This window comes from Calonectris borealis, chromosome 3, assembly GCF_964195595.1.
Source record: "Calonectris borealis chromosome 3, bCalBor7.hap1.2, whole genome shotgun sequence".
Taxonomy (NCBI): domain Eukaryota; kingdom Metazoa; phylum Chordata; class Aves; order Procellariiformes; family Procellariidae; genus Calonectris; species Calonectris borealis.
Window position 1 is genome coordinate 97,324,239 of NC_134314.1, and position 16,888 is coordinate 97,341,126.

The window sequence follows — 16,888 nt, forward strand, 5'->3', positions numbered from 1 at the left end:
AAAATAATAATAAAAAAACTTTTAAAATAAAATAAAAATTAGTAAAAAATAAAAAATAAAAGAAAAAATTAAAAAGCAAAGAAATATAAAAGAAAAATAACAAGAAAAAAACCTAAAAAATTAAATAAATATAAATAAATAAAAATAATAAAAATAAAAATAGGTTACCACTGCTATAAAAACTAGCCGAGTCTAACACTTGGTTTATTGATGCTGTGAGGAAAGGGACCAAGCACGGGGGTACCGCGGCTGCCATCCATGCTCCCGCAGGGAGGAGGGCTGGACAGACCCCGTGTATCAAATCCGGGTCTGTGGGGCCGGTCTGTGGGGCGACATTTGCGCCCCGTTCCCCCAAAAGCCGCCCCCCCCGCCACCACCCGAGCGGTGCGCCTGCCCCTTTAAATCCCGGCGGCGGAGCCAGGGAATCCCTCTCGCAGCGCGTCATCCGCGGCAAGGAAACCCGCGCTCGCGTCGTGCGACGCAAATGACCATTTTTGGCAACGTGCGACAACGGACGGGACCAAGCGGGGCGGGGGGAGGCGGGGCCTGACGGGAACGCGCCGCCGCGCCGCCCCCGCCGCTGCGCCCGCCCCGCCCGGAGCGCGGGTCCGGGCGGGGCGGGCGTAGCGGCGGGGGCGGCGCGGCGGGCGCGGCGGGGGCGGGCGCGCTCCCCGTCTCCCCGTCTCCCCGTCCCGCCCCCCCCGCGGCGGCGGCAGGTGGGAGGCTCCGCGCTGGCAAGGTGGGGCCGGTGCGCCGCGGGTTTGACGTGTGCGAGTGCACATGGTGCGGCGGCGGCGGCGGGCGGATAATAAGCGAGTGGGGCCGGGGCGATGCCATTGCTCTGAGTCACCGCGGGTGCGCGGAGCTGTCGCTCGCCGTACCGGGGAGCCGCGGGGTGTAAGACCCGGTTGAGTCACCCCGCGCCGGGAAAAGGGGCGGTTGGTGGTGGTGGAGAGGGGGAGGCGGAGGAGAACCGCTCCGCCTGCAGCCCCCGGGGCCGGGGCCGCTCCGCCGGCGGGGCGAGTCTCGCCGGGCAGCGCGGAGAGAGGACATCTGCCTGCCGCTGCCTGCGCGCACGGCGCTGCTCCCGCCGCCGAGCCCTCCCGTCCCGTCCCGTCGGCGCCTCGCTGCCGCCTGAGCCTCTTTTATTATCGTTATTTTATTTTTCCTTTTCCTCTCTTTTTCCCCCCCTTTTTTTGCCTTTTTTGCCCTTCTCCCCCCTTTTTTTTTTTTTCCGCGGCGAGCGCTGGGAGGCGAAAGGCAAGAGCCGAAGAGGTCGGGAGGGAGAAGGGGGCGGGGAGACGGCGAGGGAGCGGCGGGTGTCGGTGCGGGAAGGCGGGGACGCGGCTCCCCCGGCCCGACCTCGGACCATGTACCAGGACTACCCCGGGAACTTCGACACCTCCTCCAGAGGCAGCAGCGGCTCCCCGGGACATCCCGAGACCTACTCCAGCGGCGCAGCCCAGCAGGTAGGGCCGGGCGCTGCCCTTCTCCCCCGGTCCCTCTGGGGGGCTGCTGCGAGCGCTCCCGGCACGGGAGTTCACCGCCACGCCTGGGGAGCGGCGCTTCCTCCGCGGTGAAGGCGCGGGCGCCCGGCGGAGAGGCGCCGTCCGCGGGGGCGCAGATGGCGCGGGCTGCCCGCCGCCGCCGTCCCGTCGCTCCCGGCCGGGCGCCGCCGCTTTCCTTCCCTCCCTGCCTGCCCGCCCCGGAGCGAGTGCCGCGACCCTTCCAGGCGGGACGCTGAGCGGAGTTCCCCTCCGGTCGGGGCCGGGGGTGCCCACCCGGGGCCGGGGGTGCCGTGGGAGGCGGCGGCCTGCCGCGAGCGGGGACGTGCGGTGAGGAAGCGCCCGGCTGCCCCGGCCCCAGGTAGAGCGGGGGTCGGTGGGGTGACCCCGCCTGGTGCCCGGGGACCCGCCGCAGCGGCGGGCCGGGGCCAGCTCGGAAATCAAAGGGCTCTTGCGGGCAACTCCTCTCCGAGGCCGGTAACGCAAATACAGGGGCGAATCTGACTCTTCCTCCTTCCTGCTTTTGTTCTCGGCGGGAGCTTCCCTGTCCCTCCGCTCACCGCCCCTGCCCGGGCACTGTCCGGGGCTCGCTCCCAACAGTTCGGGCGTCCTCCCCGGGGCTTTGGGAGGTGCCGCCTGAGTGACTTTCAGGGCGCTATTGCAGCCACCTTAAAACACGCAGGGGATGGCTGGAAGCGGGCTCCGGCTTTTTCAAGCGTATAAAGTGGTCTCCCCGCTTCTCACACACACCCCCCGCCCCCCAAACTTTGGCTCCGTGGCGGTGACATTATTTTTGCCTCTCCCACCAGTGAGACCCAAACGCCGGCGGCGTGCCGCTTTGCTCTGCCCGCTGCCCGGCCGCTCCTTCCCTTTACCGGGAGCCGCCGGCCGCTCTCCGGCTGGTGATCGCTTTTTCCCGAGCGAGAGTTTCCCGGGGAGCCGCCGGAGCGCTCTCCGCGCCGGCCGGCCCCGCTCCCCCCGCAAGCTCCCGCTGCCGGGCGGCACTTGAGGAATGGGAGATATTTCCTGTGGAAGCGGCGTGAATTCACGGACCTAGAAGTCTACTCGGGTGGTTTGAGGTTTTTTCCTTTTCATTTTCCTAAGAAAACATCTCGGAATGGCTTATATGCCGACATCGACTAAATCCACCACTTCTGGGGAAGGCATTACACAACCGGGCCAGTTATACAAACCTGGGTTATTTCATAACTTGTTTACATCAGCTGGCCCAGCCTCACTCTTTTTTTGCTTTTTCAGAGTTGGTCTTCCTCCCCCCCCTTCTCACAATAATATTATTTCTTGTGTGGCTTGTATGAGCGAACTGGCAGCGTGAGCACATTGCTGTCTTCGCATCAAGAAGTCATAGGATCATTTTTAAAAAAAAAAAAAAAAAAAAACAAAACCGAAAAGTCCGGTCTTAAACTTTGCCAACCGTACCAGCCCGTGACATTCCTCACATTAAAGAAGTTTTACCAGAAATGACTCGCCGCCGCTCCCCGCCTGCTCCAAACGCATCTCGCTGGTGCCCTCTGCGGGCTGCCCACCGAGGTTTCCAGGGATTGTAGCTCGGCTCCAGCTTATTCCCTGTTTTACAGTAAATGCCAGGACAAGGTGGGGGAGCGGGAAGAGGGGCTGAGAAGCTGAAAACGGCCGGCAAGCTGCAAATCCTTCACTCCCCCTTCCCTCCTCTGATTCAGCAGCTGCGCTGGATTCAAGCACTGGCTGCAGGAGGCCGGGAAACTCCGGTGCCGCTTAATATTTGCGCTATCGAGGTCCGACCGATAACTGGGTTTTCCCCTTTTTATTTTCTGGGGCTGTGCGTCTTCCCCAGGCAGCTGGCCTGTGTGGCGTTCGATACGGGGGCCAGAGCCCAGTTTCTAGGGTTACTATCTGAAACGGGGCTTTGAGCAGGACGCCGGCTTAGCGAGAACATAAATGTTTTCTTTAAGAATCCGGGAGATTTCTCAAGGCCTTGCGCTTCGTCTTTCCCTTGATCCTTACAGATGTTGTAGATTAGGATCAAATGTAAGCGTTGCCTTTACCCCAGCAGTCGGGCTGTTCTGCTGATTCTGGTCTATGGAGATCTGCAGAGTTTTATCGCTACAGAAAATATGCATTGTAGAAATTTTTTCTTCAGTGTGTTTTTTTTCCCAAAGCACGAAAAGATGCATCAGTCACATGTTTAAGTGGAAACTGTGTCTCTGAGCCAAAACTTTGATGCTTTTTAATTATTTTTCCCATACAACACAGCACTGGAACATTTTTCTTTTAAGTTGCGTGTCATGCTATTTTCCTAATCACTGACTTGCCATGTGGTAAACATAGACTTTAATGGGAAGAGTTTGTGTGCTCTTTCAGACCGGTCGACTTTCCCCTCAAATATCCCAGCACTGTGTCCGGTTTTCCTTCGGGGAGATATTCAACATGGGAGAGCCATGGGGGCCTTGCATTTATTACACGCCATACCCTATACACCCTATACTTGATAATTGAGTAGTTGTTAAAGATTCTCTGGGTGGTTTCTTGGTGCTTTTGTTGTTGGGTTTGTTTTTTTCCATGGCCATTGTACCCGTTTCTAGCCTGGTTTCTGGTGCCACTCAGCGCTTGCCGTTACAGATGTAACTGAAGGTCTGGAGGGGAACGGAGACGCAATGGGGTGCGGTATAGAAACTCCTCGTTAAGATGGAGAAGGGGACCACGGAGCCACAGCCTGAAATGTTCCCGTGCTCCTAGGTTGTGACCTGCTAACTGCAGGGACCGGTAGCCTCTCCCTGCCCGTGGCAGGACTCGCTGGAGACTCCCTTGGCTATGGATTGGGGGAGGCTGCTCTCCAACCCTGTATTTTTAAGGCAGAGCAGAGACTGACCTCAGTTCTTGCCACTCCTAATAACAGACTCTTTCTGTTTGCTGTTTAGTTGTTGCTTTTTTTTAACGATACCTTCATCTGTGTGTTGCTTGGGTCAGGAGGAGAGTGGTGGCTTCGTGGTTAGCGCGTGCTGCGTGTGTAGCCCTGCAGTCTGGCTATCACCACATCTTTTCTGGAGCACTGTGAATTCCTCCTAGATAAGGAGAACCGAGAGCTGGCAGAGTGTTGCCTCCAGGAGCCTCTCCCAGATCAGGAGAGGAGAGCTGTGGGTGTCCTAGGTGAGGAAATGGCAGGAGGGGGTCTGGAAGGAGGAGAAATGGGGAGGTGGGTGAGGGCAAGGCGGTGCTGCCAGGCTGGCAGGGGGATCGAAGCTCTCTGAGGGGAGGGAGGGATGAGGAGAGCAAAGCTAGGGTTACAGTTTGGGGAAAGGTCTGGAGCTCCAAAGGGAGGAGTCCGGTGCCCAAAGGGGCTGTGCAGGGGAGGTGGCAGGGAATTCAGGGCCTGCCACTGAAACCAGCAGTGTCCCAGGGGTCAGAGCTGACTGCCACCGGGCAGAGCACGGGGGGCCAACAGTATTTTGGTATGGCAAAGCTGATCCAGTGCAGTGTCCTAGCAGGGAAAGCGAGATATGTGGGGAAAGCCTGGCCAGTCAGGAAGCAATGCCTGTAAAAGCCAGCAGTAGCCTGAGCACCCTGTACCTGAAGACTCAGCCTGTCACAGCAGCATGTCCTTTAATTAGTTATCTGGGGAAAAATACAGAATACAGGATTGGGGGAATTCTTTGATACTTCGAGGCATTAGAAGGGAAGCTGGTGACAGAGATGCAGCATGGCACAGACAGGGACTGCAGTGCAACTGGTCTCTTCCCTGGGCCTGCAAGCAAGCACCGTGGAGCTGTGGCTGAACTGAGCAGCTCCCCTTTGCTGTCCTGGAGACCTCCACTGGTGTTAGAGGAGGGTCCTAAGTTGAATACAAGAGCAGCTGCAAGTGGTGTAGTCACTTTGTCAATAACTCAGAGCTGGATCTTTGTGTCAGACCCTTGTATCTTATGTGGCTGGTTTGGTGGTGGGTCTGACTCTCCCGACCTCTGATGGGAATTTTTAGCAGGTCGTTGTGTGTCGGTGGCCCCCTCTGTAAGGTCGTTTCCTCTGGAATGCAAACGGGTGTCTTTGCATAGCAAAGCACCAAAAGATCTCCAAATGTTTTGCAGCCATGGCTTTCTAGTGTCCCTGCAAAGAAAACAGGACTCTTTCTTCTCTGCTTTTTGGGTACAGGAGGGATAGTGGCACAGGTGGGTAAAGGTCATGATAGAAGCCACTTGTGGAGCTGGAAGCAGAACTCGTGTCCCCTGAGCACCTGTGGTTTAACTAGTCTCGACCTTCCTCCCTTCTGCGAGGTTCAGATCCCTTTGTTATGGTGTTATGGTTGTGGAGGCACCAAGGCGTCCTCTCCTGTGCCGTGTGGTCACAGCGTACGCTGGGCAGAGCAAAAGAGGGGATTTGCTCCTGTAAATTCCTCTATCATGTTGACAGTTTGCAGCTCTGGCCCTCTGTAGTTAATCGGGAGAGGTCACAAAGATGGCATGCACTCTGAAATGTGGGGTGTGCTGAGGCTGTGTTGGACTCAAGCTCCAGGTGAATCTCTGAGGTTCTGGTGGGGCTTTTGCCAAGGTCTTGGTGCCAGTGTCATTCTGGCTGCATAATTCCCCCACTTGCTGAACTCGATTCACTCCTTCCTTCTCTCATCCTTTCTTGCTAGATTTTGAGCTGTCCAAAGCTGTAAGTCGGCATTTGTCGGTATTCAAACTGGATCTTCTGATCTCCAGGCATTGGCAGCTGGACTTCTTATGGCTAATACTGGCCCGAAATGCTGTAGCTATCAGAATGTGAAATACTATTTGCAGTAGCCTTGGTTTAACAAAGCACTTAAGGTGCTTGACTAGGCACACCCTGGAAAGGAAATCTGTGTTGAAGTGCTGTCCCTTATCTGGGACGCTTACCTGAGCTGAGGTCAGGCTGATGCAAGGGCTCTCGCTTCTCTGGGAAGCTAGTTTGTTGACCCAAGAGCATGCGTTTTTCACGGGATTGTTTCATGGCTTACCAATCGGTGGTAGTGACGGCTGCCGGTCCTACAAGCCCTGTCCCTTGCACAGTGATTGCTGGAGCAAGGCATGTTTGTCTGTAAAACCGAGTCTAACCATGGAAAGCCTCCTGAAGGAGCTCAGCATAGACAAAAGCATTCTTTCTCCCCTGCTTCCCCCTCCGGGGACAAGCGATTGTTTTCCTTGCAGTTTAGTGCCAGCGTATTATCCAGATGGATTTACCTCTGTCTGAAATAAGGTGTACATGTATTTTGGAGGAGATCATTACCTGCTGCCTTGGTTTTACTGCTGCCTTGTTTTGTCTAGACAGTGCAGAGAGCTGCAGGGAACTTGCCCGATCTGAATCCTAAGACCTATTTTATAGGCTGCTATTAAAATACATATCCTCGCACGTAACCGTCCCGGGGCCGGATTGCTCGCCCTGTGTGTGCGGCGAGCACAGAACCACTGAACGAGAAGCAAGCTGCTGTTCTTGCCATACCAAACCCTACGTGGACCGAGCCCAAATTTCAGGGGAATCCGTTGGTAGAAGAAGGTTTTGCTCTGCTTGGTAACGGCAATTCAGAACTGAAGTTTCTCTTCCTTTTCTTTGGACTGGCAGAGAAGTGTTTTTCTAGAAACTCCTTAATTCCCCTTTCGCTCCACGCCGGAAGGAGCCGTGGGCACAGGCGGGAGGCAGCGGTGGGGACGCTGCCCGGGAAGGGAGGCTGCCGTAGGGGATGCTGGGCAGGTGGGGGGGATGAGGAAGGGGCTGGGAGAGGGCAGGGCTGCTCTGGAGGGGAAGCACCTGAGCCCAGCACCTTCCTCGGGGGGCTGCGGCGGGTGGGGGCAGCCTGGGACGCTGCAGAGGCCCCGGCAGCCGGTGCCTTTGCTTCAGGTGCTGCTTTGATCCTCACTGGTGCCGCTCCTGAGGGCCTAGCTGGTTTCTGAGTAACCACTTACGTTCTGCTTTCATTGACATTCTCTTCTCTTCTCTCTCTCTCCCTTTCCCCCCCCGCTTTTCCTCTTAGAAATTTCGAGTAGATATGCCAGGATCAGGCAGTGCTTTCATCCCTACGATCAACGCCATCACAACTAGCCAAGACCTGCAGTGGATGGTCCAGCCCACCGTCATCACCTCCATGTCAAGCCCTTACTCTCGCTCGCACCCCTACAGCCATCCGCTGCCCCCGCTGTCTTCCGTGGCCGGACACACAGCCCTTCAGCGACCTGGAGTGATCAAAACCATCGGGACCACAGTGGGCCGGAGACGAAGAGACGAGCAGGTAACTACGGCGGGGAGAGCGGCTCGGGGCGCCTCAGACACAGGCGTACGGAGATTCCCCGCCCCTGCCCTCTTGTGGGATCCCCTGGCCCCGGGGGGAGCGCTGAGGTCCGTCCCCTGCGCTGGAGAGGTGCTGGGGTTTCTCGGGGTGACGTAGGGTGTAAGCCGGAGGGTGATTTTATTGCTGCTTCCTCATCGCACGGCGAGACTTACCCAATCTCCATCAAATGCTTCACACCACTGGGCTGCATTGCGGCTCGGTTTCAAAAGCAGGTGAAACTCTGAAGTTGAGCCCTGGGTTTCGGTTTGAGTGTCTCTACCACTCCAGGCAGAAGGAAACCTCTGAGCAACCAGAGGAGCTTTTACGTAGGTCCTTTACAAAACTGACACCCAAATTACATCAGCTGGTGTTTTATATCTGCTCTGTGGCAGCTAGCGCTGCTCCACTCTCACTTTTGGGTGATACCGCCGGTACCAGCCAGCATCATGCAGAGGGGAACAGCTTCCCTAGAGCTCCTCAACTCTAGTAGCAAGAGCCTTCTGGATGTCTGGGGTCTAAATCCACCTTCCCACTACAAAAAAGCAATCGCTTGATCGCTTTACAGCAGTGAGGTGGGGATCCCATACGCAGAGATTTTTCTGTTCCCAACCCAGTGGCATTTCCATAGCCAGGATTGGGTGGCTTGTGCCACTGCTGCCCCGTGCTCAGCCTCTTTGATGGGATTACCGAGCCTGGATCCTGTGCCTGGGCAGGGTGATGGACTAGATGCAGGTGTCTCATCTTCTAGAAATCCTTTCAGCCCTGTGAATCTCTTCGCAGTAAGAAACAGCCCTCTCCAGGGCTCTGGTGAACAGTTATCCACAGTGCTAGGCTGACTTCTTTTAAAAAAAGACATAAAGAAATATGAATAATCTAGATCTCCCCGAATCGTTCCGAAGCAGCAGTTGTGTGGGTCGCTGCAGAGCAGTGTAACGAGATGCACTGCGCACCCTCAGTACACCAGCACACGCTATTGCATGAGGTCTGTTTCTAATAAGACTCACCAGCCCTACTTTTACTTCCACGTCATCTGTTTTGATTCACAGTCTGATTATTTTATGTGGAGTCGCTGTCTGGTTTAGACCTAAGAGGCAGGGAGGGGGTTAAAGTCACTTGTCCGGAGTGAGCTGCACCTTCTGTGCACACCCAGGACCCGTTTTTGGGGAGGAAGGATGGGGCAGCCGTGGTGGTTCGGGCGCATGCCAGCCCTTTCCGCCAGCCCTTTCCACCAGCCGGAGCTACCTCCCGGTTCCCTGTGTGCAGGGCTGGTGTCCAAAGCCAGGGAAACTCTCACGAGAACTGGGGGAATAATTAGCAACAACTAATTTGTTTGACAAATGCTGCCTCTGTGTTCACAAATTGGCCGTGAAGAGATCACCATATTCTCCGCTTTATTTGTTGTTCAGAGTTATTTGCTGAAGGATGCCTGCCAAGCAATTCCTGGCCTGTGGCTTGTTTGCAAGCCGTTCATTGTGGGTCATTCAAAGCCAAGTCCTTTTGATTAGACACGTGCTAAGGCAGTACCCGGGCACTTTACCACGGCTCTTTGGCTCAGGTTTCCGCTGTTGGTGCTTTGAACACCGCATCGGAGTGCCTTTTTGGAAAACATTGTGTAACACTTTATGAAAAGAGGCTGTTTTGATGAACGTTTCTGCCAGCGAATGCACGTATTGGGCTTGGACAAGCTACAGATAACGCATACAGCAGGGGCACGAAGAGTGCCAAATCCAACCGCTTTCAAACAAATCCAGCAACCGCTGACAGAATATTCCTTTTTAGACCCGCTATAATGTTAAGCACGTCCAGATTAGGGGCTTCAGCCCCGTCTATGAGATTTTTGCAAAGCGTAGCCTCCGAGACAGATAATTTAAAAATGACTTGAGGGCCCTGGGAGGAGAAATTTCAGTCCCAACGTATTTCAATGAGGTCTGCGCTTCTAAAGCGTGAAAGGGCTCTTGAAAACGGTACACAGAGGCCCCAAGTCAGCACAGAATCTGTGTGCATGCTTAAAGCTTTGCCGTACTGCGGATACTTGTGTGCAAATACATTTTTACTCCGCACACATGTGGGCTGGGGACTGATCAGCAGAACTGTGCTGGGGAGAGCGGTGCCCGTGGGGGCTCCTTACTGGGGGGGAGTATGCCAAAGCGCTGCCGGCTGCTGCCCAGCAGGGTGGAGGTACCCCCACCCCGAGATGGAGTGCTGTGATTCTGCTGATAGAAAAGCTTTCAGGCCCAAAACCTGTGTCCTGAAGTCCTAGAAGTGCTTGTGTGGCTCCGTGTGCATCCAGGGGCTCACGCTGCCTGCAGGTGAAATCGCAGGCACGGACTGGATCCCGAAAAAAAGCGGAACCGAGCGAGGGGAATGCCCAGAGGCTGAAGTAAACTCCCCGAAACTGCAAAGATCGAAATTAAGGAAATAAAGCAAACCAAAACAAACCAGAATGAGGTTAGAGTAAAACTAACACTAAAAAGAAAAGATAGTAAAAGGGTGAATATCTCGTTTGTGATTTTGACAGCCCCTGAAGATATTAAAACTGAAAGCTTTTATGAAAAGGTTTTTCTTTCCATTCTCTGCTGGCACTACGTGAGATCTGACACGTGCTTTGCAGGGTGCTCGTTTCACTTTTGTTTGCAGTCGCCAGGCCGAGGCTGCAGTGCAGGGCAGGAGGTCGGTCCGCAGCGGAGGAGGATGCACGGCCAAGCGTGTGCCGTGAATCCCCACGGCCGTCTGTTTGCACCGGCTCCTGCACGCCATGTGCCGCAGCCGTAAGCCGGGCCATGCCGACCCTCTTCACACGCTGCTGTACCGGCTCCCTGGCCTTGGCAGTGGTGCGAGCCTATCTGCCGCTGCTGGGCTTTGTAAAACCTCATCTCAGACCCCAAAAGCTAGGCCTGACTTGACCAGATCTTGTGGGCTCCTGCTCACTTCCCCTGGTTTCGCAAGAGTGTCGCTCGATGGGTTTCTATGGAATTGCTCCTGATTTACATCAGTGAGGATGTCAGCTGGCCTCAGGAAGCCCTTGATATCACTGGAGCCTTGCCTGCTGATGCAAGAAGCACAGTGTGTTATCTCGCTGAGTGCTCGAAAATGTGAGGTCAGATTTTTGGGTGGTATAAATCATTGTTGCTTCACGGACTTCATGGGAGCTCTGCTGATTTCCCTGTCTCCCCCTCCACCCCATCCCCAACCTTCAAGCTAACAACTATTTTTTTGTGTGGGAAGCAGCAGATATTTTCTTTCAAGAAAGAGGCACTTACAACATCGTGCTCTGGTTTTGCTTAATGTACCACCCAAGTTGTGAAACAATCAGAGCATCTTTTATCTGTTTGGCCTTGGTGCAGATTCACTGTCCTCTTACACAATCTTCCCCCTGCTCCCCGCTCCGTCTTCTCCTCACCCTTCTGCTAAGACCCGGTGCAGGCAGAGATACTGTGCGCTTTCATCTTCTGCTGACATCAGTGAAGAGGGGAGTGCTCAGCATCCTGCTGGATCAGGCCTTTTTTCTTTGCGTTGCGGTTAAATCCTCACAAACTTCAAGGAATGCCTTGCTCAGATCTGATTGTGGGTTTTTTTGGCACTTGCCCACAGCTGTCGCCTGAGGAAGAAGAGAAGCGAAGGATTCGGAGAGAGAGGAACAAGCTGGCAGCTGCTAAGTGTCGTAACAGGCGTCGAGAGCTAACAGAGAAACTCCAGGCGGTACGTGCTCTGCATACGTTTCTCCCTCCTTGTCGCCCGCCCTTTGGATCAGCTCGAAGGGCATTGCTCTCCCTCCGCTAGCATGTTCGAGGAAGATGCTACAAAACACATGCTGCCTTCCCCTTCCAAGGCTGCCCGCTGGCGTTGCTCCTACATCAACGGTGGTGAGGGCTCGGGCCTGGAGCCCCGGAGCCTAAATTCCCCCTGCTGACTGCCCAAAATGTCCTAGGAGCTCTCCTGCCTTCTAGCCTCCCAACTAGCACCAGTCGCCCTACCACTGGTCTCCCTCTGTAAGTGGAAATAAAGATGCTGTGTGCCTCAAAGGCTTTAAGGACAAAAGCACTGAAGACGGTAGGATCATCCAAAAGCAGTAGAAAACGAGGCAGATGTTATGTGTATTTATCAAAGCTCCATGCTTTAGGCTAACCTTTCTTTGGTGGGGGTAACTGATTTCCTGCACGAAGAAAGCGCCGCAGAGACGTGTGGTCTGGTGCCACAGGGGAAATAACTAGCGAAGCTGGAGAAGGGATGAGTGCAAGAACTGTGGCGTGGGTAAGGGACTGGCTGAAGAGGAGACAAGGATGGGTTGCGTTGAAAGAGGCTGGAGAGAAGGCTCCAGCGCTTCTGCTCAGGAACCAGCCTGGGGCTGGTTGTATTCCATGATCTTATTAACAAGCACAGCAGCAGCAGTGAAAGCACACCAGTGAAACGTGCTGCCAACTCAAATTCGGGAGGTATTCTCAGGGCAGGGGAGGCAGGACATCCTATAGGAAGAATTTAAGGATTGTCTTGGCTAAAGTAATAGAATTGAAAGGAGTGCAAAGTGGGAGGTCATATCCTGAAGGACTGAGGATGAGTACTTCTGTGAAATGCTGAGCTCCTCACATAGGAAGGTACTAATTGCTCACAGATTGACTATAAGCCATCAGTGTGATGTGATCATGGGAAAGGTAAATGTATGAATCCAAGGATGCATCAAGGGATGATCCAGTGGAGATGAAAGTGTTAGTCCTTTGTGCAAGTCGGGCAAATGTCAGACCTCATCTGGAATATGCACTACAGAGGGTAAATGGAAACAGTGTAGAGATTGCTGTACACTACCTCTAAGAAGTGAAAAGAACATGACTTCCCCGACACAAAGAATGATGGGAGGAGATCTGAGTCCTCTCTGCTAAGGTGTCTGTCAGGCAGACAGCAAGGGAGAGTTATTTAAATCACAGGCCAAGACAGAGTGGTAGAAGCTGGCCATGAGAAAATTAAGGTGAGCTCATGAGAAGACCGTTTATAACCCTTAGATTGGTGAAGTTTGGGAATAGCCTACTGGTAGACACGTGAAACGCAAGATGCTCAGCTGGCAATGACCTGGTGCCTGCTTTGCTTATGAAGAGTCTGGGGTATATCTGCCCATGCCAGATGGGAACTGGACTTGATGGCCATGTTCCAGGCTAGGAGCAGTGCCAGACCCTCTGATACTTACTTATTCCCCTTTTGTCTGCAGGAAACTGAAGTGCTGGAGGAGGAGAAGTCAGTGCTGCAAAAAGAGATCGCTGAGCTCCAAAAGGAGAAGGAGAAGCTGGAGTTTATGCTGGTGGCTCACAGCCCTGTGTGCAAAATCAGCCCTGAGGAACGTCGGAGCCCACCATCCAGCAGCCTCCAGAGCGTTCGGACTGGAGCGAGCGGAGCGGTGGTGGTGAAGCAGGAGCCTGTGGAGGAAGAGATCCCGTCTTCCTCTTTGGTCCTTGACAAAGCCCAGAGGTCTGTCATTAAGCCCATCAGCATTGCTGGAGGTTTTTATGGGGAGGAGGCACTCAACACTCCCATCGTGGTGACCTCAACACCAGCCATCACTCCTGGCTCCTCCAACTTGGTGTTCACCTACCCCAACGTGTTGGATCAGGAGTCTCCTCTCTCCCCGTCCGAGTCCTGCTCCAAAGCTCACCGGAGGAGCAGCAGCAGTGGTGACCAGTCCTCGGATTCCTTGAACTCTCCCACCTTGCTGGCGTTGTAATCCCCCTGTGGCCCCCCATTTTGCCAGTGTGTTACATCCCCCCCCAGCACCATGGGGGGAGTCCCCCTCCATGGGATTAGAGACAGGCACAGGATCGTTCAAGCACAAGGGCAGCAAGAACAAGGATGGGGAAGTGCTGCAGCTCCAGGAAGGAGAATGAGGACCAACGCCAGCTCCCTGGCGGCAGGAAATGGCAAGGGTGGGACTGATGCGCCAGGACTGTTTGGAGAGGGTGATGTCCCCTCTGTAGGGACTGCCTATGGAAACCTTTTCACGGCCGTAGCGGACTCGGGGAGCACTCCTGGCCAGGACTGAAGGCGAGCTGCAGACGGTTGCTAGTCGTCCCTTTCCTTTGTGAATTGATCTGATCGGTTGTGCTCTGTGCTTAGATCATTCTGGTTAGTTGATCTTACAACTTGTCTCTTCCCCTCTCTCTCTCTCTCTCTCTGCGCTTATCATTTCCAATGTTGTCGATCCCATGACATTTCATCCAGTTGCTCTGAACTCTAAAGGCTTGTTGGGATCTTTCCTCTTGGGACAGGCTGCGGGAAACACGTAGGGTTGCCCAGGCAGGAGGGGGATGGCTGGGAGGTCCCGGGGAGGAGGGATCAAGAGGAGCCTGAGGGCTCAGCAGCAAGGGCAGAGCTCGTAACTCTGGCCTGGGGCACAGACACAGCGAACAGAGAAACAGCAGGAGGCTCATGCGGAAGCCTTTCTTTTTTAAAATGTAGATATATTTATCCCCGTGGGCTCCTCAGAAAAACCAGTTAGCATCTCAGGGCCCAAGTAGCATCAGAAAAGCTGCTGGGCTGGCACTTACCAGTGTCTTGGCAGGGTTTCACCTCAGTTTGGTGGATATCAAATCTGCTGCTTGTTGTTTACTTTTCCTGGGCTGCCCGCTGTCTAGGGAGTATTGCATCTTCCTTCCCATCAGGGCTCCTGACTCAGAGGCTCATCTCTTCCTGTTAGTAAATCCTCCCCTCCCCTTGGCCGTATTTGCAGGACGTGCTACCGAAAAAGAGGTGGTACCAGGTGCCTATAAATCTAGGATGGAGACTGGCAGCGGATAAGAGGGTGAAACTAGCTGGCTGTACCCTTGCTGACTTTTTCATTGTTGGGAAACAAAGCAGCGTGCATCCACCAGTTGATACCAGCAGGTGTTGGTTGCTCAGAGATGCCCAATTTCCGAGGTTGGGGGGAAGGCAGTGGTCCAGCCTCCAGCACAGCACAGGCCACAAGGTGCTCCTGACTGGGCAGGAATTGCGTGGTTGAAGTGATGACCTGTTTAAACCAGAACAGAGCTTCTGATAACCTCTGGTTGTGAATGACAAATTGACAGCGGCGGAAAATCGATTACTGTTATTTGCACCTCAGTCTTTGGCCTCTGTTTTTTTTTGCGTTGTAACTGATCTGGTTTTGTTGGGGTTGATTGGCCTGAAGTCAAAAAAAAAAAAAAAATCAGAGGGCTCTTCCCCTAGCCCTGGGTCTTTGTCTTCTCCGGCCTGTGGGCTTGGCTGCTACTACTAAGTGCTCACAGAGGGCACAAGCTCTCCAGTGCTGATGTTCACTACTGAAAACAGTAATGTGTGTGTAACCTATTCCTGCTTGGAGCCAAGCTCAATTCCTGTTGATGTCAAGGCACTGACAAACCACGACCATGTGCACACTAGGATTGCCCAGCTTGCCAGCAAAGCCACTTAGGAGATATCTCTTTGGTCCTGCCTGTTGAAGCTGTGGTGGCAGCTATTTATTCTGGTGTGAGACTTTCTTTTTTTTTTTTTTTTTTAATCAACTGAAACCAAGGTATTTCTTGGTCAGGCTGGACCTGGAGAAATGCAATATGCGATTATAGGGCCAGTCCTGTGAGATGCTAAACTGCTGCAGTCCTCACCAACTCCACTGGGAATTAAAAGGGTTCAGCTCGTGGAACTGGACCTTTACTCAGCAGGGCTGGCTTCCCTCAAACCCTGGCCACTGCCCATTCCTTGAATCATTTCAAAGGGACACTACTTTGGCTCTAAAGGTAGGCTGTGCTTTTTTATTATTACTATTATTTTTAAACCCAGGTATTTGCCAAACCTGCCAGAAATAGAAATAGATGAGTGATCTTTTTGCTTCGTAAAGCTGATTGTGATTCAGGCTTTTACTTTATTGCTTAAACACTTCCATCATTACACCGGTGCTAGAGGTAACAAAACACCCAAACTTCCTTTTTAATAAAGTAGACCTTAAACTTCCCATAGTTAGCACAAAGGGTCCTGCTTTCATAGGGTTTTATGCAGATGATATCACTTTAGGTGAAACCGCTGCTTCTCTAACTGTCTCCATTTTGCCAGATGCTTGTTTGGGCCAGTCTAGATTGAGAATCTAAAACTGTTCAATACAATGTGTCTGCATGTCACTTCCACCCATTTTTGGGCAGAATGCAACATTGACAAATGGTGAATCCTAAAGTGATGCAGCTACTTTTGAGGCCAGCTGACCAGCATCGCTGTCTCCCAGGAGATGAGGAGCATTCCCACTAGGGGTTTCAGGAAGCCAGGTGCCTCCTCAAACCCGAGTAAGCCTAACTCCTAGTGGAACAACAAAAAAAACTACTTTTGCTGTTGCTCACTGAATCGTTGCCAAAAGGAGCTGCGGCTGGCCCTTGCCCACTGCCTGCTGCCTTGTCATTGACCTTCTCAGAGGCAGGACAGGACGGTCCCTTTTCCTGTCCTGCGACACTGAGGGGAGCCATGTGAAACTGCCCAGAAAAGAGGATTATTTTCTACCACCTGGAAAAAGCCCCCAATACCTTGTGCCTGCCCACTTTGGCCCTCAGACCTCTCAGAGGATGTCTGTGTTGGGATCGCTGGTCTCCTGCCTTCTGTATTTTGTGCATCAACCTTACTTTTGTTTAGTTTCTGGCAGGCAGGTACAACTTGAGTTCTGCTGCTGTCTTGGTCTGGCCCTGCATTCTTCTTTTCAGGTTTACTGGTGTGCTTTTTGGGAATTGACCGTCTTCCCCATCCCCAAAATTGTATTTTCCATGAGTACCTTCCCTTTCGATTCCTAAACGTGGTGTCTCCATGTTCCGCATGTAATGGGGATGCGGGAGCTGTTATAACTAGTGTCTGACCAAGAGCTGTTGAAGTCAATAGGAAAAGGCCCAGGGAATTTCAGCTGGTATTGGGTCAACCCCGTAGTGACTGGCCCAATGAAGCCTCTAATAACATCTTAAATTAATCAATGCCAAACTGGGAGGAGCAGTGGCAGCTGCATTGAAGGAAACATTCAGCTTCCAGGTGATGTTTGCCATTCCAATTTTGCCCTCCTTCCCCCTTCCCAGTTGTGGCACTGCCTTCATCCATTCCTTTCTTGGAGGTGTGAGACTGGGTAAGTCTCAAACTGCTTGTGGTGTGATGG

The 16,888-nt window shown here is 53.4% G+C and overlaps 1 protein-coding gene across 1 annotated transcript; it reads left to right on the top strand.

The window, feature by feature from the left end:
• Nucleotides 1-1,233: 1,233 nt before the first annotated feature.
• FOSL2 (FOS like 2, AP-1 transcription factor subunit) lies at nt 1,234-14,919 on the top strand. Its single transcript, XM_075146842.1, has 4 exons — nt 1,234-1,469; nt 7,483-7,737; nt 11,368-11,475; nt 12,974-14,919. Exons 1-4 carry the CDS (start codon nt 1,371-1,373, stop codon nt 13,481-13,483), a joined length of 972 nt encoding a protein of 323 aa, XP_075002943.1. The 5' UTR covers nt 1,234-1,370; the 3' UTR covers nt 13,484-14,919.
• The last annotated feature ends 1,969 nt before the right edge of the window (nt 14,920-16,888 follow it).